Source organism: Acanthisitta chloris, unplaced genomic scaffold (assembly GCF_000695815.1).
Source record: "Acanthisitta chloris isolate BGI_N310 unplaced genomic scaffold, ASM69581v1 scaffold13427, whole genome shotgun sequence".
NCBI classification, from domain to species: domain Eukaryota; kingdom Metazoa; phylum Chordata; class Aves; order Passeriformes; family Acanthisittidae; genus Acanthisitta; species Acanthisitta chloris.
Genome location: NW_008681006.1, coordinates 1 through 23,351, shown reverse-complemented (window position 1 = coordinate 23,351; position 23,351 = coordinate 1). Strand labels below are relative to the sequence as shown.

General features: G+C 37.5%; 1 protein-coding gene across 1 annotated transcript in view; it reads left to right on the top strand.

The window, feature by feature from the left end:
- The window catches only part of LOC103805300 (prominin-1-A-like), a gene marked incomplete at its 3' end in the record, with an annotated part of 42,012 nt that extends 19,176 nt beyond the window's left edge, over positions 1–22,836 (top strand). Inside the window, exons 3-16 of the mRNA XM_009077940.1 lie at positions 1,016–1,042; positions 2,568–2,773; positions 8,003–8,123; positions 10,853–10,916; positions 13,210–13,299; positions 14,619–14,836; positions 15,253–15,327; positions 16,627–16,690; positions 17,279–17,287; positions 18,427–18,586; positions 20,659–20,811; positions 21,664–21,787; positions 22,197–22,300; positions 22,752–22,836. Coding sequence (XP_009076188.1) covers positions 1,016–1,042; positions 2,568–2,773; positions 8,003–8,123; positions 10,853–10,916; positions 13,210–13,299; positions 14,619–14,836; positions 15,253–15,327; positions 16,627–16,690; positions 17,279–17,287; positions 18,427–18,586; positions 20,659–20,811; positions 21,664–21,787; positions 22,197–22,300; positions 22,752–22,836 — 1,500 coding nt within the window. The remainder of the gene's footprint in view (positions 1–1,015; positions 1,043–2,567; positions 2,774–8,002; positions 8,124–10,852; positions 10,917–13,209; positions 13,300–14,618; positions 14,837–15,252; positions 15,328–16,626; positions 16,691–17,278; positions 17,288–18,426; positions 18,587–20,658; positions 20,812–21,663; positions 21,788–22,196; positions 22,301–22,751) is intronic.
- Positions 22,837–23,351: the final 515 nt, after the last annotated feature.

The window sequence follows — 23,351 nt, the reverse complement described above, 5'->3', positions numbered from 1 at the left end:
TCTAGAAGGGAGGACAAGCATTTGTCTTCCTCCCATTAATATGGGAGGTAATACGTAAATGTGTTAAAAATATGATTTTGCACATTTTAAGTAAGATTACACAGTAGAGGTTTCATAAGGATGTGTGTGGTGCTGAAAAAAATTCTTGAAACTTGAACATTTAGGATTCTCACACATCAGACTTTGAGGGATTTTGCCATCTTTAGCTTGCCTAGTTCTCTTCCAGTTATAAGAAAAAGGAAAGCATTATCAGCTCTGAACTTGTCATGCAGAGATGAAGGAGAAAAGACAATAAATTCTATTTCCAGTGTGGAAAAGGAAAGGAGAAATTTGCTTCTTCTGGCATTCCTATTGTTGTATATTTAATTTTCAGTGTTTTTCTGGTAGTACAGATAAGAAAACAGTTAAGAATTGTTAAATAGATTTATTCAGTCTTTCTTGAATGCCTTTTCTATTTTTTACCTTTGGATAATATTTAAATTAAACCTCTGCATGATTAGTTAAAAGTGAAGGTGAATTTTGTGTGTAATGTGTTACGGTCCCAAAACTGCTATTGAAGCTACCAAAATTCAATAAGCTTTGAAAAGAACAAGTTAATCAGGAATATAATATCAGTTATGACAGGTGGAATTCATGAAGAAATCACTAAACCGCAAACTAATGAAATCTCTGACCTTCTGTGAGATATGTTGGGAATTCTACAAAACAGATGCTCCATGTGGAAGTAACTGGTCTGTCATTGTTTTAAGATGGAAGTATTAGTTGGACAAATCCTAGATTGCTTCCACTTACCAAGGAAACCAGAAAATACCTGCTATGTATTTTATTGTAAAAATTTTGCCCCAGTTATTTAATGGTGTTTCTGTGCTTTATTTTACTTTAGTGGGTTATTGTTTCTGTGTTGTTAATTGTTATGGTCATGGTTAATTATTCATTATTCACTATTCATGTGATTTGTTTCTGTGCATGCTGCCTGTGTATTATACACATTCTCCATTTGTTTTGACTTCCACAGCCAGAAAATGTTGTCCTGACTCTTCAGGTAATGTGTTATGATAGATGTACAGCTTTGAAAAGAAACTAACCGTGTCTGTATGCAGTCCTTCTGTTAAAACCTCCATAACTATTTTTAATGTTGCTTTAAATACTGTTTTTCCATCCAACCTATCTCAAAATAACTTATATTGTCCAATAGTTTTTGAAGCATTCAGCTAGCTAGAAAAGAAAACAGCAATTCTTTTGCAAAATCTAACCAAATTCTTCTTCCAAGCCTCCAGTTGGTATTCTTTAGAAGGGAGCACAGGTTTTAACCAGCAGTTGAAAATAACAATAGGAAAAATAGTTTTCATCCTAGAATTGGTAATTAGGTCAGAAATTTGCAACTCTGCTAATGATGATGGTTGCTGTATTTGGCTCCGTTGGTAATTAGGGATTGTCAGGAAGGGCATCAGCAGAGCTGGAAGTGGAGCATGATTGATGGCTTGTGAGAAATCGTAACTTATTTTGCAGGACAGTTCTGCAGCCTCAATTTCATCCTTTTGCTGCCAATTTGCCCTTGTGCTGGTGGATTTGTAAAACAGAAGAGGACTCACAGTGCTAGTGTGAGAATTAGTTCCCCTTAAATTGGGAAAGAAGACAGATTTATCAGGGAAGGAAGACCACTGGGGTGTGCCCACACTATGCTGTCTCCGTGTGCAGACGCCTGCCTGATCCGGTTTTGGATGTTGGCTTGTGTTTTCAGCAGAGGGAAGGGGCATGGCCAGCTCACAGCTTGTCTGCTGGAAGTCACATCACCTTGTGTAGGGCTGGGCCAGGACTGCCTGGCCCAGCTTTGTGGTCCTGGGGCTCCTGCAGTGTGAAAGCTGGTTAGATATTGCATTGCATCGTTCCCTTTTACTGCTTCCAGCTTTCAGAAGTGTCCTTTTAGTTGCTGCTGTTGTGCTGTTTGGCAGCAGAATAAATGTCTTTACCTGAGAGATCTTAAAATCTATCTGCTCCTTCATGTTTTCCAGTCCCTAAGCAGTTTTAAATTCAGCAGTTTGGAGAAACCTCTGCCATTGTAGTCTATCATCCAGTGAAGTACTTCCCTTTGCAGTTCATACTAATCTTTCTACTCATACCTGAATATAAAGGAGAACAATCTAAGCCTCCTTCCCCCCCATCCAGATGAAGTGTTGATCTAACTAGCCTTGCTGACCTTTGTGGTGTCTTTTTGGAAACAGATGTGAGAAACAGTAAATTTGTGGTCCCAGAAATCAAATGTGTTTGTTTTTAACTTGTTGCAATTGCATTGATTCACATTTGTTTCTTGTGAGCCTACTACTCTCTTAGCACTCACTCTTGTAGTCTGCCTAGCTAATAGTCTAGCTAAATAATGATTAGCTCTCAGTATCTACAATATTATGTATCTCTTCCTTAGAAAAATTGTCAATTATTGACAAAACACAGCAAGTCCATAACTTAGTAGATGGTTTAGTTTGTAGTGTGATTATTAATGATTTGCTCTATATTGATTGCAGTTACTGTGTGATACCTGCTATTACCACTTTTTTTTGTCTAAATTACAGGCCATCTACTATGAAATCGGTTTTATAGTCTCCGCAGCCTTGGGATTGATATTTATTTTGTTACTGCCTCTTGTGGGACTTTGCTTCTGTATGTGTCGTTGCTGTGACAACTGTGGTGGGGAAATGCATCAAAGACAGAAGAAAAATGCTGACTGTCAGAGGAGCTGTTTTGCAACATTTCTTTTTGTTGCTTCTTTAATAATAAGGCAAGTGTGATAAAGAGAACAATATGAAGCTTGGTATAGCACTAATTTTGAAGTGTCATGTGACAAATAATGTTGCTGTATTAGCTTACAGGTGCAGAAATTATTTTATTTGGCTAAGTAATATTATTGCTTATTAAAGTAAATGTGACTGCATCATGAAAATTCTGGTGCCATTGCTATTCATGGGTCATTATGTGCTTGAGAGGAATGTAGGTGTGAAACAAAAACCAAATTGAGCTTGAATTTGGCAAATGAAATTTTTTGCCAGTCTCGAAATGGCTGTTGCCGAATGTTACATTAAACTTAGGAACATGAGAGGTCATGTCCTGTGTTCAGTTACCAACCCATGGAAAACCCAAGGTACCACATGCTGCATTGGCCTTGGTAGTATCGTAGGGTTGAGAAAAGCATATCTGTGACTTCCTTCAGTGTTTGCTGTCCTCCAGATGTTCTTATTAATTCAAAATAATGAGTTTTCTGCCCCGAGTTGTTTAAACCATGCATGTACTCACTGTAAATTCTGGGGTTTGGAGACATTTTTGCACTATTGGTGTTTAGGATCATACTCTTGTGCTGGGTGTGTAATGGGTGATGAGGAACTACAATCAAGACTTTTCCCTATTTTTCAAATACATTGTTTGCTTTCAGGCTTTTTATTTTCCTTTAACTTCTTCATAGTTTCACCTGCCTACTGTCCTTATTTTGTGATCATATTAAAAGGAAAGAAAAGTCTTTTGATCTATACCATGAGACAGTTCAGGTGGGATTTAATTTGTCCCTTCACTGTAGTCTAGAATTTAATTTTTTTTCCTACAACTTCTACTTTCCCTTGTGTTTGAGACATCAGGAATATCAGATGCTTACCATGAAGGAGGGGTTGGCCTGAGATCTGTCTGCAGGTTTCCATGAGTGTAGATAATCTCATATGACTCCCTGCCTGACCACCCTAACAGTGAAAAGGTGGGATTTAATTTGTCCCTTCACTGTAGTCTAGAATTTAATTTTTTTTCCTACAACTTCTACTTTCCCTTGTGTTTGAGACATCAGGAATATCAGATGCTTACCATGAAGGAGGGGTTGGCCTGAGATCTGTCTGCAGGTTTCCATGAGTGTAGATAATCTCATATGACTCCCTGCCTGACCACCCTAACAGTGAAAACGGTTTTCCTAATGTCTAATCTGAATCTCCCTGTCTCATGTTATGGCTGTTCCTTCTAGTCCTCTCACTGCAGGCATGGCAGAAGAGACCAAAAGATGTTCTGCATCTTCCTCCCTCTCTCTAGCAGTGCCAGCCATTCTGGGATTGCCTCAGTCAAGAGATTAGAATTCTAAGGAGGTTAAATGCACAAAGGAGAGTATTAGTAGGGGAAAGATTCTGAATACAGAGCTTGCAATAGATTGTGTTTGTAGGTAACAACTCTAGAAAACTCTAGTAACATGGGGATTTTCTGTGTGTCAGGATATAAGTTCACACTGACTGTTAATGTGGATTTTAGAATATTTCAGCTAGTAGATTTTAATCATGAGGAACACCTCTCACTTTTCTACTGATGTACTGATTGCTCTGGTAATTAGAATGAGGTTTGAATACTAAGTTTACTGGAGTGATGTGGAAAGGAAATAAAAGTTTGGGGGGTGTGTGGTTTAGATTTTTGTAATTTTAAAGAAAGCTCTGCCTGGATCTGTTTCCTGCAGGTGGAGCTTACATGAGAAATATGCTTTCCTCAAGGAGAGGTGTAAGAAACAAGTCAGTAAACTTGTGATTACATAGGCAGCTGTTTATCTTAATAGGCCTTTATGATGCCATTTCCCAGTACTTGCACTTTGTGTTTGAAATATTTCTTTTTATAGATTGAGTCAAAAATACACACAATGTTTTTGGTAGTTCACAGCTCTTACACATGAATGTTGTCCTACAAAGTAAGATTCTATTGCTAAAGAGCACAGGATGCAAAAGTCATCTATCTCATAGATACCTAAGTAAGTTTCATATTCCAAATTTATCAATAAAACAATTATGTGCTTTTCTTCAAAGGCTAACTGAGAGTTTAGGTACAGAGAGCTGCTATTACATCTTATTTCCTTCTCATCTACAAGGTTAGGTGAACATATGTTTTTTTCTGGGAAAGAAATATAATTTCATTAGTTCCTCTATACCATAAAGGCAAGGGAGGGACATTTGTTTTTAAGAAAGCATACGTTGGAATTCCAAATTTACTGGTAATAGAAAGTGTCCTGACTATTGGATAGGAAAACACAGTCAGTTCTCTATTTTTCCAAGGGAGTTTGTCTTATAAGCTCTTTCTTGAAGTTGTGGAGTTGTATGAAGCTAAGGAAAGCCAAGTCTGAAGGAAGGGAATGGTATTTGGTATCTTGGCAAGTACCTCATGCAGGGTTCATAGTGTCCCCTTGGCTTTGCAAGACTGGGAATGCATGTTGATCAGAACCTGGGGATCAGCATTATCTGAAAGAATTGGTGGAGCAGTTGATGCAGAAATCTCTAACCCATTACTTTCTTAAATTTATGAGCTAGTAGTAAGAAAGGGACTATCCTTCCAATATGTAAATCTGCTCAGGGTTTCTATTCTGCAACTTGTTTTTTTGCAAGCTCAGCTAAAGGGAAATCTTGGGTTCCCTCTGGAAATTGGATCAGTAACATTTATATCAGTCTGTGAGACCTGATGAGAAACTGTGTGGAATGTCAGACTCCTGAAGAATCTGTTTAAACACTTCTCTAATCTGCTACAGAAAAAGCATGTCCTCTTTATTCCTGCTTTATGACTCTCTTCTTGTAGCTGCTTATTGAATGTTCACTGAAGGCTCAGTTACATAATAAATAGATTATTTTTTTTCCTCTCTGATGTTGTGTATTTGTTCAGTTACATTCAGAATGTAGTCACAATTGTTCCAAGTGCCTTGTCTGCTTGAAGCATCTCCACTATTTGGTTTCCTCCCACTCCTTCCATTTAGGAAACTGAAGAGAAAGATGATCACACTGAAGTCTTACAAAGTACTGTTTTGTTAGCTTCCAGTTGACCTTTTTGCTCTGTGACCATAGCATTGAAAGGATGTAAAAACGCTGTCTGTCTAAAGAATGTGGCTATGAACTCTGAGCCTCAGAGCTATATCCAAATGTTTGTTTTTCCTGATAGCTTGTGATAGCTTGTCTTCTGATTAACAAAAAAAACAAAAAATGTTTTGATAATAATTGCCATCACAGTAGAGAGAGAGGAAATAATATATTGCATATGTCCAAAATGAAACTGTTTACTTTTGCTTACCATAGAATAGTTTGGGTTGGAAGTTACTCAGTTGCTTGGTATTTTATGCATTCTGAGTTCTCTTTCCTTGGGTGGTAGCTGGTAATAGTGGAGCTTGTGTTGGTCATAGTGAAAATAAAACTATGCCATGTGCTGTTAGTTAAGTAAGTAGGAAGATAGATGTGGGTGTCCCTTCGTTTCTTAGTAACTTCTGGGAGGTTAATTAATAGCCAGTTTTGAAGACATAGGTGTGAAATTTTGGGTAGAGGAGCAACCTCTTTATGTCAAACTGTCATCCTGTTGCGAATATTTTTGGATATTGAGAAAAAAGTTAGTGAAGTGATCCAAATAGATCAGCACCTGTAGCTTATAGTTGTGCCTTCTCTCTTTGAACATGCTCTGAAATTAGATTTTTTTCTTCTGAGAATATCTCGTCAGAGCAGCAGAAATTCTTGTACTTGAGACCAGTTTTCCCAGGAGAACAAACTTTTACGTTGTTTGGGAAAGCTAAAGTGAGGAAAGCAAAGTAAAGATGAAGGTTTGGTTTTGATTTGCTGAAGAAAGAGATGAGCATCATCAATCAATGTATTCACTCCTGTCTTGCCAGGATACACAAGTCATGTTATTTCAGGTACCCGTTTGCTCTCCATCATCTCATTTATGTGGCTGTATTATGGCTTCCTTTGAACATGAGCAAGAATTATACTTACCAGGTCTCCTTTGCCCCATTGGGAGCCTGGTATATGTTTTCTCTAAGTCTTATATAAAAATTAATATTTAGCTCTTCTTGACACCCCAACTTGGAAAGATTGACAGTCTGGAAGGAGTATAGTACTGTTTCTGTTAGTGACTCCCTTCTCCTATGTTTGGATGTCCATTATGGCCTTTCAGGGTACTGCCTCTCAAGTATTGAGCTGTTTGACATCAGTGCAAAGTAACAGACTGAACAAATGTTCCACCAGGAACTGCCTGTGACAGACCTCACTGCAGCCTCTAAGCAGTGTTTGCCCTTTAGGGATATATCCTGTCTCTGTGGGGTAGATCTCTGCTGGGTAAATCTATGGAAAGTTAGTGCTCAACCCATCAAGTGGGTTTGTAGTCAGCCTGATTTTGAGGCTATTATTACCACTCTGGTGGCTACTCTTGACCTGTCTGGTGCTTGTCTGAAAGGTTAGCTGTTGTGAATGTGAGATGTTTAAAAACAAAAGTTATCCTTTTATTTAAGCTCATTTTACACCTAAGCTAAACAAAAAACTAAGGATCATAAATGTGAAGATGGTTTTGGAGACTCATGGGACTTTTAATTGCCTTTTTACTTACTGTTTGTGCAGATCTGCTATGCTGTAATTAGAATTTTACAGTGGGGAATGATCAAATAGAAAACAATCAGCAGCAGTGCTGACTGGGAGTCTAGCTTACTTTCCACCTTTTGTTTCAGTATCAGGAAATGCTTATATTTTATTTCAGTGTTTATAGGGAATATTCATGTCCTTTTGAAAGATCCATGCAGTTATGTAAATGAATTGTGCCATTATGCATAAATCTTGCTGAAGTTATCAAATTAAGATTATTCCTTTTGCAGTAGCTGTGTCAAGGTTAATGATACTGTAAAAGAGTCTAACGTTTCTAAGTCTTGTGCAATTTACCTGGGCTGTGCGTGTTTTCTGACAGTGCCCCTGCAAATGGATTAGTGGCTGCATGTTAGTAACTTCTGAAGACTTTGGGTTCACATTGCCTTTCCTTTCTTTTTTTCTATACTGTAGTACAGTGTTGGCCCTTATGGCTTATTCCTGACACCGCCTCGTGGTGCATGAGAAAACCTGTAGGAAGGACAAGAGAATGTGTAAATTCATGGAGACCTTTCTTTTGACAATGTTGACTTCTGTCTTTTCTGTATGTTTTTGGTTCTGCTTTCTGTTAAAATGGTCATTTACAGTAACAGATATCTATTATCTCTATTTTTTTGTAGTGTTGGAGTGCTCTGCGCATATGCTGCCAACCAGCATTTAACTAACCAAGTCCGAGGAGCAAAGAAACTGGTTAACAGTAATTTTAAAGATCTGAAAGTTTTCCTTAACAACACTCCAGCGGTAAAGAATTTTTTCTTTACGGGGAATGGGGGTGGGAGGAAAAAGGTGTCAATAAGAAATATTGCAGGAAATAATTGTTTCTTTCTATTTGACATGCATCACACCTGCAGTATTTTGTTTATTCTTTGTGTCAGTCTCACTAAGTAGATTAAATGGTGCAAAGTAAGATTTTTTCACACAGCAGTGTTTGGGAGTTATCCTGATGGATCAGCATTCTTTGAACAACTTCTGATCTGTACTCCTGGAGCTATGATGTTTGTAGGCCCTTGTCATCCTACTGAACTAGTGTAGATCACTAGCATAAGATAGATAATTTGGAAAAATAAGGTTTTAAAAGGAATACATACAAAAATATATTGCATGAAAACTTGGATTCTTTGTTGCTCTTTCCCGTTTCGTTTGTTTTTTGACTTACTTGTACGTGCTCTGGGACTGAGCCGCAATTGCTTCTTTTTCAGGAATATTTTTGACCGTTCCTAAACCAGAGTCATACTGTGCCATACTGAACAGGAAACATTCTCTCCTTTCAGACTTCCCTTAGAGCCCCAAAAGCAGTCCTCTGCCTATATCATTCTGTATTGAAAGAACAAAAGAAATGCTAGTGAGGAAGACTTATAAACAATGTACAGTTTCAATTCTTTATGAATTTGTAGGGGAAAAAACCAAGTCCAATAGTCCTATTATCTTGGCATTCTTTAATTTGAAGATTTTAAATTTAATTCTATGCATCTGTTTTACTTCCAAATGACTGATAAATTAGAAATAGGTGGAATTCAGGCAGTCCTGTGGGATCCACAAGTGTGGTAGCATCCCAGTCACAGTAACTCTGGGCTGCTTTTCTGCTGGGCAGGACTTTATGACAGACATCATGGTGATGGTGTTATATATTTAACTATCTGGAGCTGGTCCCTATACAATTATTCATTTGCTCATGGTGTTTTGACAGACCAGCGGTGGAGGTGGAAGTTGGATTGTTGGCAGGAAGTGGAGGTCATGCCAACAGTCTGACTTGAAACAGAGTGCCTTTTGTCAGTCTGGAGCTGACTCTGGCACAGAAAGATGAATCCAGTCACATCAGAAACCACTAGAGTCCCCTTGACAGCACAGCGAGTGCCAACAATAGGAGATGTCAGAGCAGAAAGTCTGTTACATAGTAGTAACTATCTTTATAGCTAGTGCCCATTTTTTTCCTATATTAAGTTAATAAAAATGCTGAATTCTTGACTTTAAAAGTGTCAGAACTTGAACACTTGTGCCAGAGGTTCCTCAAAGTCTCACTTAGTTGGTTTTTTATTTAGTTTCAATGCAGGATTATTACTTTCTCTTTGTTTGACTTGGTACTGATAGTCATCAGCTATATCTTCTAAGCCATTTTGTCAGACAAAGTAAATGAATATCATGTGTACACACACATTTGAAAAAATCTCTCAGCAAGGAGAAGGACTTCAGCTTCTTGACAAAATTCTAGAATCCGTCTAATTGTCTATAAAGCTCTGAAATCCGAATTGATGTCCTTGACTCATCAGTATGAGGTGTGTACAGTGTGTAAGAGGATTTGGCAAAGAAGTCTTGTGTTAAGAGTTCATGTCACAGAAGATTTGCAGACTATGAGTATTGAGCAACAACACTATTAGCTATACAGAATCACCTTTTGTCCGTGACATTGCTGGAGACAATGCAAAACTTGTAGCCCTGCAAAATTTTAGTCCTTAGATTAGCCTAAGAAGACAAAACAAACAAGCAAAAAGATGCATACAGCCTCCTTAGTAAGAAACTCTCAATATTTTCCTGCTGTTTTAGGAAAAAGGAGGTCTGATTCATACTTTGTCATTTAATTACTTCCACTGCTGTATGATCAATTAGGTCAGTTTGAGGGTGTCTTTTTGTGTTTTTCCTTTATTTCACAGAAAGTTTCAGACTGCAAGCTAGATCCTTTGGTACACATTTGAGTTGTGCTTAAAATTGGAAACCCATTTGTCAACTGTGTTAACCTTTACATCACTTTAACTCAGTTGGGGTAAAATTCCTAATGCATTATTTTATACATACAGAAATCAATGAAGGATATTTATTGTCTTTTCAAAATATTAGTATTATATTTCCACTTGAGATGGTTCTTTGATAGTCTTTTGTCCAAACCCAGGATCTGGCATTAACTAAATTGCTGGTTTATATTGTTATGGTGTCTTGGTAGAGCTCAGGTTGAGACTGGGCCAAATCCACTTAGGGGTAAGGAAAACCATTTGCATTAAGACAGAGCAGCTGTCTCCTTTCTGCCAGAGGAGATCTGAGAGGCTGCCCAGATACAGGCCAGTCTGGTTGGTGAATTGCTTCAAAGTTCCCACTGCATCAATGCCACACATCTCACCGTGAAGGAGCAACTAATGCTGCTAAAAAATTAAGTAACGCCGTTGAGGACATGCAAAATCGCATTGGCCTGACTGACTTGAAGCCTTACTAAGGCTGCAGTTCCTGCTACTTGACACTTTTAGGCTGAACCATTTACCACAGAGATGTTCCAAATAAGTAGATTTCCAAGTTAAACACATCTTTCTTTTACGTGCAGGTCTGCAGATTCTAAAATACTTAATTAACTGCAAGCAGTAAGGAGCAGCATTTTGGGGGTCTGCACAAATGTTTTGATTCTATCAAAGTGGCAGTTTGACTCATTTAAAAGCATTACTCTTTTCCAATTCTTTTAATAGTTGTTTTTTTTTGATCCTCTTCAGCAAATTGACTACTTGGTGAGCCAATACAACACAACTAAGGATAAAGCACTCTCTGACCTAAATAGTAAGTACTTTGATTTAAAGGGGGTTAGCAACGTGTATTTAAAAACCTCAATAAGGTGATGTAATTAGCTCATAATACAAAGTGAAACTTTATGAGAACATGGTTTTCAAACAGAAGTGCTGTTCTCAGTGGTAAATGAGACTAAAATATTCTTTTCACATAAAATGTCTCAGAGCTGGTAGAATGTGCAGCATTTCCCAAAATGAAAGTCTTTTATTAAGTAGTTTATACAATAAGTCAGGCTAATATTTCATTTTCCTTAATGCTTCTTTTGGAATATTATTCCTTAGTTTTTAACTGTGAAGCCAAGTGTCAAGGAACAGAGCTGCTAGCAGTTATGATGGTTCCAATGAGTGAGAGATTGCTGTATTTGTTGATTTTTTTTGTTATACCTTTGTCCTCTATTCAGCTAGATGTTGAGGCTTAAGCTTATCTTCTTTCTAAAGCTGCTTAATGTATTTGCCATTTCAGAAAGAGCAGTTGAAGAGGAGATAAAACTTGAAGTAGAACTGCTGCACTTTCCCCTTCAGCACAGTTACAATGCAAGGCATCACCTTTTAAAGCTCTCAGTAAATGGAACCACTGATTTTATCTTGCATTTTTGTAATTTAAGCTTCACTTTCCAAAGCTCAAAATAGAAAGGGCTGACCATATTCAGGGCAGATGATAATTCAAGATGCATTGTTAGCAGGTGTAAATAAATGTGTACAGGTTTACATTTCAGACTGGAGGATTGTTGCTGGGATCAAACGGTGCAACTGTGGTGTCATGCCAGTTATCATCAGCTGCCTTCTCACACCCCAATCTGTGCTTCTGCCTAGGTTTAAAATGTGTTTTAAAAGTAGTTTTCAATGCAGCCAACTTGGCATACCTTGAGGTTAATGTGTCATGTCCATATGAGGTGATAATAATGCACATTGAATGTGCTTGTGAAAGTAGTAGCAGCAATAAGTAAGTCTCAACTTACTTAAGCAGTAAGTTAAGTAGTCCTCCTACTTAATTCTAGGCCAGGGCATTCTGGTCTAAAAATATGTATGTAGACTTTAAGTCTATTATTATAACAATAATAATAATAATTTCAAAAGTTGACATCTGTGCTTCACATACTAACTTGAAACTTCAGCCACTCCAAACTGAAATTTCACATTAAATGTGTATGTGTTATGATGTTAGTTAGCAGGAACCTAGCTGGATCTGTGAATAGAGTGATCATCAATAAATAAAGATAACTTTTATTTTCTTGAAACACCAGAATGGAGTGTGTGATACCTGGGTACAAAAGGATTTCATTCTAAGGGAATCAACCAAGCATAAACCCTGAGAGAAATGTAGATGAGTTCAGTTTGGCCACCCAAAGGAAATGCTGAAAAGTGTTTTCTGCTTGATAAAAATTCTCATCCCAAGCCAGACATGACAGCGCTGACAGTAATGGATGCTTCTATACCATGCAGTATTCCCATCTCATCAAGAGCAAAAAAAACTCAAAAATCTGTTTACTGTCATCTGAAAATGGAAGGGACCCAGTGACTACCAAAAGAATATTTTGCCTTAAAATGCTTCACCAAACTCTGCTCGGCGTTTCTTTGTCTTCTTGCTGAGCTAAGCTTCGTTTCTGTTCGTGTGCAGTGAGACTGGAGGGTTTGGATGTGGGGGTACCTATGGGTAAGCATGAAGCCAGCACTGTGAGCATCTGTGCTGGATGCACTGCATGTGGGGGCTGAAGATGTGCTTAACATGCTTAAGAGATTTCAACAGAGCTGGGTGCCAGGTCTGGGGTATAGGTGACCTTGATGTTGTTGGATACATGAGGAATGGAAGAAAGGAAAAGAATCCGTTTTCTAGTTCCTCTTGCACTATGAAAACATAGTGTGTAGTGAAAGAGTATGCCACAAAAAACATAGTGTGTAGTGAAAGAGTATGCCACAAAATTCCTGTCCCGATATTGGACCTCTTTAAGATAGGTTGTGGAAAAAAAGCCACACAAAAAATAGTAAATGCAATGAAATACATATTGTGGAGTTTGTTGAAATGTTATATGTCTTTACCTATGTGGTCAAGTGCTAGTGAATATTTTTCATCATATTTTGATTTACTGCTTTCATTTAGAGGCCTGTAGTTGAAGGTGAACTGTGTTCCAGCATTAACCTTCCATCACTAAGCTCTGTTAGACCTTAGAAAAATTTCAATAACATATGTATACTCTGTTACGTAAGAGTCTGGCAGCAGCTATGCTGAGAGATAGTTTAAACTGGACTAGTGTGTAATAGTTTTTTTTTATCTCTCCACACTACAGATGTTGGACCTGTGCTTGGAAGCAGAGTTCAAGAACAGCTGGGAAAAGAAGTTCATCCTGCTCTTGATGCAACTCTGACAATGGCAGGAGGTAAAGATGTACATGTTGTTGTATAATGTTGCCATGGTAAAATAGGCATTATCTTTCCAGTGCACAGCATGGGATAGCTTATGTGGTACCATGAGTCAACTTAGTATTCTTCTACATGCCTTAATGTTTCTGTTAAACTGAGGACTTCAGATATGTTAAGATTTATAAATATATTTTAAAACTAAATCAAGATTTATGTGCTAGTGTTGATACTTAGCTTTTGGCAATCACTGAAGAGATGAAATCCAAATTCCTTGCTCCAGGTTGTTGTTCCTTTCTGTCGAATATAAGGGAGACTAGGAAAATTGGCCTTTAAGAGCTGTCCATAGGTCTTTGCAGGTTAGACTTCAAGAAGTCAGGGAATGACTTTGTCCTGTACACTGGCAAGTTTCTGAGAGTGCTAATCAGCATTTCTTCATTGTGTCTTCGAGTTTCAGTGTTACTTGTGCTTAGTTCTCTCTCCCTTTAGAGAAAATATTCCTTTACTATTTTTTCCATTTAAGACATATTTTTTCAGGAATCAGGTACAGCTTATAGAGCAGAGAGAAAGGCACTCATGAACTTAAGTCACTTTGGTTTTGGGGTTTTTTTTCCCCATATGTTCTTTTTCATTCACTTGTCATCATTCTCCTTTTTTTGCTTTATTTCTCTTATTTGTCTTGAAGTCAAAGTGGAAAGGGCTATCAAAGGTAACAACCACGATAAAACCTTGTGTTGTGTGAAGTGCACTTTATTTTTGTAACTTGTGTATTTTTAGTTGTGTTTGTGTAGTTCTTTATCTCCTAAACATCTGTTCAGTGTTTGGGGTTTTTTTTGTTCTGTTCATTTGATGTGATTGGGATGAAATCTAAAGCCAGACAGCGTTGAACGCTCATTAATGCTTGGCTGTTCTCCTTTACCTTTCATCTTGCAGCTACATAATCTGTGAGCTGATTATAAGCAAAGTACTGACAATACTGTTTTGCTGGTTTGTGGATATGGGATTTCTTTGTAATTTGGAATGACCCAGTGTTAAAGTTCTTTATTGAAACCACTGAGTAAGGAGAGGTAGAGAGAGGGTAGAGAGGAATAATACAGGGAGTGGATGAAATCTAAATACAAGTAGCCAGAGCACATTGATTTCTTTGTAGGAAGATAGAAGTGATGGGTTTTTTATGTGCCATAAACATATTTTGTGCTAGAGGTTTGTTTTTTCCTGGGCAGGGTTATTTGAATCAATTAAGGATATCATGGCATTTAAGCATGTGCACTTTCTCTTCACATCTCTATCTATAGGCTGCTTTCTAAAGTGTTTTCTAAAAAATTTCACATCCTTGCAGCCATCAGAGAAACAAAGGAAGCCCTGGAAAATGTCAGTGTCTCTGTAGAGGTTCTGCAGGAGGGAACAGAGAGGCTTCATGCAAACCTGACAGATGTTAAAATGCATCTAAGCAATACCCTCAATGACTCTGCGTGCAATGCGGCTCAGGCTGCCTCAACTTGCAATATCATCAGGAATTCATTAAGTCAGCTGAGCATCAATGCCAATTTTAGTGGGGTAAGTTTTTTAAATAATATGCTTCAGACTCTAGAGAGTGTAGTTGTCTTGAATTAGCCCAGTAGTGTTTCTGCAACTCAGTGGCTCGGTGTGTGCTGTCACTTGTGAGAAAAGTGACCTTCCCTTATTCTGTGTTACTGGGTAATTCCAGTCACTGTTTTCATCTTCTGTGTAGAAGAGGATAAAATGTGTGTCAAGCAGCTATGTTAAAGTTCTGCTCTGGGCAGTGAAATAACCTGCCCTCCCAAAAATGGTGAGGTTAAGCTTTGCTTTTGTACAGCAGATGTTTCAGGAGTGTGTTAGATTCTGCTACAAATCATTCTAGTTTCTTTACCCTCTCTCTCAACTTTGAATTATTTACTACATTAGCAAGACTGCTACTTTGATGTGACTCAGGCTTGTTTTTTGTTTCCTAGTTGCCGGGAGTGAGCTCACAGCTTGCAAAGGTCAATGAAGTCCTTAAAATAGACCTTTCTAGTCTGGTTCAAAAGGTATGTTTCTTGGCAGACTTGTAATCACTTGTTTTCCCTTGGTTTCTCAAGCAGAATTCTTGTCATAGAATCATAGAACTTTAGGGGATGGAATGGACCTCACAGATCATTTAGTCCCAACCCCCTGCCCTGGGCAGGGACACCTCCCACCAGACCAGGTTGCTCAAGGCTTCATCCAACCTGGCCTTGAACACAGCCAGGGTTGGGGCAGTGTTTTGTTTCCACCTTGTCTTCCTCCATGGTGGATATCTCTCGTTATTCCATTGTTTGACCAAGATTTAATGTAGTGTTCTGTCTCTCCAGGATACTACAGATCAAAAACTACAGATGAGAGCAAATTGTCTGCTTGAAAGGACAATCCTGAAAAACCAAAAAGTCAGAAATGTGGATCCAATAGCATGCTCTTTATTTTTGGGTTCAAACTAAGAAAATAAAAAAATCCATGCTCTCCTAATTAGTTTTATTGTATTCCTGCTATTTTGAAATATTTCTTTCTAATTCTTTCTGTGCATATTTGGTATCTAATCTGGTACAACGGGCCAAGTGCAATTGCTATTAGCATTTTTGCAAGACTCTCCACAAAAGACAATGATTTTCACCTAGGTAAAATGGCTTAGTTTGAGCACTTGAAAAAGATCTAGAAAGCAGAAAATGCTTGCTAGGAATAGAAGGCAGTTTGTGAAACCAAAGGCTGTGCAAAGGGTGCTTAGAGCCCTACCTGCTTCTGAAGTGATCAGACTTGCAGGGAATAAGGCTTCAAGCATCCTTTACAATGGCTTCTCCTTTCTGTTCAGATGAGCTACTGAGCTTGGTCCCTGTGGTTCAGGCCCTTTCTTTCCCCTTCTCACTGAAGGAAGCATTGCAACTTTTTTAGAGGCAGTTGAATTTCATTTTTTGTCACATGCATTTTATGTCTGGAAGGCACAGACTTGCAAAGGGGAAGTGTTTGGCTGGTACACAGTAACTCCTTTCACTTAGCCAATCTTCATATGTGTATTCTTGATTTTTAAATGGCATAGATCTGACAGGCAACAAAGTTTGTGACTGATTGATGTATATTTAAATATAGATTACTTTTTTCAAGGAGTATTCTGGAGAACAAACTGAATCTGAAATACACTTACAGTTCCTATTTTACTTTCACCTTTTCTAATGTGCAGTGATAAAAATGTATTTTTCATGGTATTGCCACATACATTTTAGCATTTGTATGCCTTTGATCCTTGAATGAAAGAGGGGAAATTGCAAGCAATTTGACAATAAGGAACATGCTATATTTTTTTTAATTTTGATTTTTAGGGTTATGCAGCTTTTAATGATACTCCAGACTTAGTGGTGAACCAAACCAGGAACATTTTGTCAGGTGAGGACAAACTAGTTTTTCATTTTGATTATTTAATGGTTTTGTTTTCTTTTATTGATAATATGTTTTCTTGGCTAAAGATCATGAAAAATGGAAATGTAAAACTTTACTTAGTATTTTTTTTCAGTCTGGTGCCAGTAAAAAAAAAAAAATGTAGAAAGCAACTGTATCTTAATGAGGATCCAAAAATAAGTCTAAATGAGACCATATGGTATTTTATGGAGGAGTTTTATTTGTTAGGCTTTTTAGTGCTCAAGTAATAAAAAAATCTTGGGATCCCAACTGCACACTGACACTTCATTTGGTTGAAAAGCTAATTTTCTTTGACCGATGTGTTTGTGACGTATTTAGGAGTGTGATGTTAAAAAACCTGAACCTGCCTGCTGTTGTATTAAAATGTAGTGGATGGAGAAGGAAAGGTAAAAATGTGCCTTAAGGATAATTTAAATGGCTGTCTTAATTGCTGTGTTACTTGGGCTTTACACCTTTTACTCTTTGACCGTACCTGTGTGCAGTATAGCGTATGTATACTAATCTGTTCTAATTTTTGTTCTTGCATTGTGGACCTGTTCTGCATTATATAAGCAGCTGTTCCTTGTAAGTTTTCCTTTTTGGTTTTTTTTCTTACCCTCCTGGGCAAAATGAAGCACAGTATAGATCCAAGCATAGTGTACTGTGTGAATTTGCCTAAAATGAGCCACTTTTCATTAGGCAATCTAGGGCAGATTTACTCATTTTCAATATCTGCTGATACGTGTAAGCACAGACAAACCATCTTCATTTGTCTCTTTATAAACTGCTGAGGGTTTGTTTGTATAAAAACTGAGTTTGAGTTACAAAGCAAATAATTAGGTTTAATAGAAAAAGACGGCATTTATCTGTGAACTTTTAAAATGAGAGTGATTTTTTAGCTGATTGAATTTGAAGAGTAAACATCAAAACAGGCAAAAACTTGTCCAGTTGTTGTTTGAGAAAGAAGGTGTTGCCTACTACCAAATTGCCACCTGTGGTTCTACATCCTGTGGTTTCAAATGTGTCCCAAGTGGAAAGAAGGGGGCAAGTATACAGAAACTGCATTTTACAAATAGACATATGTATAATAAGTGAATTAATCATGTCTTTTTCTATCTAAATAGTGTCTATATACTCTATAAGTGTAGGGTTGCATGTTTGTTCATAAGCTGCAAGAAAAATGGCTTAATTGTTATCTCAAGAGTGTTGCTAACCAACTGGAATTAATTTATTTAAGTAATCTCTTTTAATAAGATTGAAAATAACTAGTATAGATTCTCAATATAGGTAGTCTAATTTCTTTCACAGTGTTGTATTCCCAAGACATGGAGTTTAAATAGATTTTGATCTTCTCCTTCGTAAACTTAGTGGCTTAATTGTCTGGCTCAGTGTTACCATTTGCAATATTGCATGAAAAGCAAGATTTAAACTGGCTAGATAAAAAGCGACACATTCATTATAATGAAAGGAAAGAGAGTGAGCTCTGGCTAAACTTCTACATCTTTCATCATTAAACTGAATGCTAAAAACAAAGTCTGCATTTTAAAATGCCACTGTTACTTCAAAGCTCGATGTTTTTGTTGCCTGCTTGTCTCTTCCTCACGCTTGTCTTCATGGCTTGCTTGTTACATGTGGCAAATGGCTTAATAGCATTTTATAATGCCTACATGGAATGTCAATTCCATGTATGAATTTGTAACAGTAAAATGTGTTTCTTCTTTTAGATATCAAATCTGTGCTGGAATCCATTGGCTCAAATATTACTACTTTCACAAAAACACTCCCTGTGCAGAAGATTTTGGCAGATTTGATGGTATATCTTACACAGAGTGAAGCATACGTTCAGGATTATTTTCCAGTCGTGGAGCAGTATGATTTCTACAGGTATGTACCAGAAGTAAGGCAGGAGTGAAGTGCTACTCTGTGTTAATAATTTGTCATGTTTTAATGTTCCATAAAGGCAAGTAAACTATTTATGATGAGCACAGTGAAACAAAGATGCTATAGGGCAGTTGTTTGTTGCTGGCATTTTGGTAAAAGCCAGAAACGCAGCTAATTAACCACTGGGTGTTGTTCCACTACAGAGCAAGAGGTAGTTTCTACTCTGTAGGCCTTCAGGTCTTTTTCAGGAAGGATAGATGTAGATAGACATCAAAGATGTAACACAGAAAGGAACTGCTTGTTTTATAGTGCCAGGGTGACATTTTTATGTAGGGCTTGTTTTTGATGAGTTGCAGGGAAGTTGTGAGAGCATAGGACCAGAGAGACCTTGAAGCCAATCCCTTTTTATTGCACCCTTTCTCCCACAGAGGCGGAGTAGCAGGGATTCTGCTTCACACCTCATAAATCTTTGTGCACCTATGCTTGTCTCTGCTGCTGTAGTACTTGTCCTTGTGAGTGTATGAGTTGATTGTACCTTGAGAAAAATGTACCCTTTCCATTTGAGACTCTTCTGACCCATACTGTTGATTAGTCTCATAGTTTGAAGCATAAAGTTTATTTCATACCATCAACCTTTGTCCAGATTTGGTCATTTCCGTCCTCAAGCTCATCAAGTTGTGTTCAATTCTGGACCCCTCAGTTCAGGAAGGATATTGAGGTGCTGGAGCAGGTCCAAAGAAGAGCAACGAGGCTGGTGAAGGGACTTGAGCACAAGTGCCATGAGGAGAGGCTGAGGGAGCAGGGGGTGTTCAGCCTGGAGAAGAGGAGGCTCAGGGATGACTGAACCCCCAGAATCTTAGTTAGAACCTCACCTTTAACATATTCCTTCTCTGACAGTTTGTTGTGAGCCTTAATTTGGCAAATTTATCAATGTTTTCTTTGGGGCTCACATTGAATTTAACCAAATAAATATATTGCTTTATTCTGCTACAGGATGTCTCTGTTCATCTTGTTTATAGTTTCAAAAAAGTTGAGAATATATCTCATCTGCATGGCACTCAAATGCCTGATTTTGTCAAACCTAACCTTATAGTACTTCAAGTACAAATGAAACCAACAAGCCTGTAGTTGTTCAAATTATCTTCTATGCATTCCTTTATTACAGGCGCATTATTTATAGTTCTTAATAATTTCTTTTACAAATGAGCCTGTCACCATTAATGCTTTTCTTTCTTTTTATTGGCTACGCATGTTCGTGACAATATTTATTTTACAGATCTTTCTCTACAAAGGTACAGGGAGGATAAAAGGAAACTTAAAAAATATAAGCTGGAAGAAATCACGACAAAAAGGAAAAGGAAGTGCAGAGGGAATTGGGAGAGGATGAAAGGCTAGAATGAGATGTAAAATGTGTGAATAAAAATGTATGTGCTCCTACTACGAGGACAGATAGAACTGTTATGTGATGTAATTAATAAAAATGAAAGTTAATTTCCTATCTGAGAGCTTTCTTCTGATCAAATTTCATTAACTGCTCCATGCACTGAAAGTATTCCAGCACAGGCACACAAAGCCTAGGTTTTTACAGACTTCAAGAAGTTATTTACAGTTACAAATCTAACACAGTGTACAAAAACTTAGTAAGCTTTACGGTAAGAGCAAATATAGACTTCATCACCAATGGCCAGTCCACATCCATAAATTCTCCATTGCTTCTTGAATAAATTGCTGTTTGAACATCTGCCTCCTCTGAGTCATTGTTTGTTCCACTTGGAGCACTTTGACGCTTCAGCACAGTCCACCTGCAGTAATTGAGTTGGGAACACCTTGTTCCTGTGCTGTTTGTTCCCCATTCCTTCAGCAGCAGCTGTCTGTAATCCAACAGTGACTATGTTCTGGCCCAAAATACGTGCTAGTGTACTAAATGCTCTTTTTTTTGTTGTTGCTAACATTTGTTGCTCAAACAGAACCATGAGTGGGTCAGTTGGGAATACAATATTGCCTGATTTCTTGTGCAGTTCTCCAGTGCGTTCTTTGCGTGAAAATAACCAAGAGATTTGTCTTTCATTCCTTAGGTGGCTGGGTTGTCTCATTCTGTGCTGCATGGTGGTCCTGATTCTGGTCTTTTACTATCTTGGATTGCTGTGTGGCACCTGTGGTTTTGATAAACATGCTTCTCCAACAACCAGAGGCTGTATCTCTAACACTGGAGGAAATTTTCTTATGGCGTAAGTTTTGCTTATCAGTGAAAATTTAAAATAAAGGTACCTGTAGAAGGTTAGTTTGGTTGATTTTGAAGGACATAGATATGAATAAATTTGGTTTGTTACCTCTGTTTATCTGCTGAGAAAAAAACGACAGAAATAAGTATTGATCTTGCATGCTTACACTGAGGGTCTTGGGGACTTTGGGTTGCTCTTTCATCGAGGATCATAGTTGAGGGATAGAACCTCTGAATCTACTGTTTTAAGGCAAGCACTGTAGCTAATGAATTGCTGTGTAAGCCCCTTTGGAAACTGCAAGAACTGGGAACAGCTAACTGAAAACATAAAGGGGAATTGACAGCTTTTTAGTACACTGAGCATTTGCTCAAAATTTTAAAAAGCCAGGCAAGGAGTCAAGAAACACTTGACTTTCTCAGAACACTTCATGAGGTTTGGGGTTGCAAAGTGCATAGTAGTGGTTTAATGCAATTTTTGCTGGGTTCAGAAGAAGATTGCATCTGTCTAAAACCATTTTGAGAACGCAAGGCTAGAGAGTTGAATTTAAAAAAGATAGTTGTATGGTTTTGTGGCTCTAAAACTTAATTCTTAAAACAGTTTGCACGCCCAAGGTAAATGTGAGCGTTTTAGATGCACTTTAGCTGAAGACTTTACAGAGCAAAAATATAGAAGATGTCTCAGGGGGCAAGGACATATTTGGAAAAGAGAAGTATTTCAACCATCTATCAGTTTTCATATATCTGTTATAGATGCTAACTGTTGCCTTCACTGTTGGACCAAGTGTGTGTAGATATATATATATATATATATTCTTTGTTCTTAAAAAGCAAAAACTTACCCAACTTACTTCTTTTTCAGTGGTGTTGGATTCAGTTTTATTTTCTCCTGGGTGCTGATGACTGTAGTGGTTCTGACTTTTGTCACAGGTGGAAATGTAGAAAAACTGGTCTGTGAGCCCTTTGAAGATAAAAATTTATTCAAGGTGAAGTTATTACACAATTAATAGAATCCCCATGAATCCCAATGGTCTTGTCAGTTATGTATGGCATACTGTTTTTGATGGGACGTTTCAAGTGAGTTTGGATCTGGTTTTACTTTCTCCATACACACCATATAGAGACATTTATCCTTTCTTGGTTTAATTTGCTTTGCAGTGTAAATACTGCAAGCCTGTCATCCACTGGAGACAAATTTTTCTGATTCAGCACTCCTTGGTGCTGTTGAGCTTGAATATTCACTTTCTGCATCAGAGAGTTTGAATTTGTTGTTTTGCTTGTATTTTCATTAGTGGGTGATAAGCTTAGATGTAGGAATGTGTAAAAAGACCACATGTGAATAAATACATGAGTAAACCTGGAATTATAGTAACATTGCTGAATTTTGTCTTCTAGATTTTGGATACACCTTACTTACTAAATCAGCACTGGAAAAATTATCTTGCTGGCATCCTGTTCAAAAATCCAAACATTAACTTGACTTTTGAAAAAGTGTACAGGTATTAATGCTATGATTAAGATTTATTTCAGTTCATATTTAGTTCATTTTTGTTCATTCAATATTGGTTCATATATATTGGTTTTGTGGGGCCTTCCATGCTTCATATTTCAGGTACTTACAAAAATCATGAATGTTTCTGAAGAAATTCTGATTTCCTAGTGAATCACGAGCAGCAGTAATTTTTTCCTGTATAGAGTTATTAGAGGTAGTCTTAGCATAATACTGTATGATGATACTAGTTGAGCTCTTTGATAGATTATTTTGCAGAGAGACCAACAGAAACTATTAATGATTTGTTTTCTTACAGATTGAGCTAAAAAAATATAGCCAGTACTTTTTTATTCTCAAGGATTGATTTTCTTAGAATAAGAAAACATTGTTAATCATTCTTTTATTACTTGGTCCTCAAGGTGGTTTCTAGGCTGATACATGTATCGATATTTTTCTAGTGATTGCAAGGAAAACAAAGGAATTTATACTTCCCTTCACCTAGAACACCTGTTCAATATCAATGAGATTCTAAATACTAGTATGGTAAGTGGAGAAACTATGAGTGAGTGCATGATTGGTTTTGAAGGATGTGGAAGTGTTTGCTCTTAAACACCATATAGCATGTCTGGGGTTTATGGGGGTTTAGTTATGATATACACAACATCCTGCAAGGAGGCAAGAACTGTCCAAGCTAATTTGAAAGAAAGAAATCTATTGGCAAATAAGATGTTCTTTATAAGTCTCAGTGGGCCATGGAAGATTTTCTGATGTGCTTTTTTTTTTTTTTTATGGTTGCTGGTAATAATGTTGGTTTTAACTTTGAAACTTGCATAGAATTTTGAAGTCTAGCATCTCACAAAAGCTGCTTATCCTGTTTAGTGATGGTCTTGCTGTTTATATAAATGCCTTTTCTTGGTGTGTTCTCTTCTGATTCCAGTCAGATTTATGTTGATCCAGGATATGATATACTGTGGTCCTAAGAATGGTTCGAGTTTTGCTTGGAAGGGATTGGGATAAAATAGAGTATTTTCAGTTAAGCTAAATATATATAGCTTTAT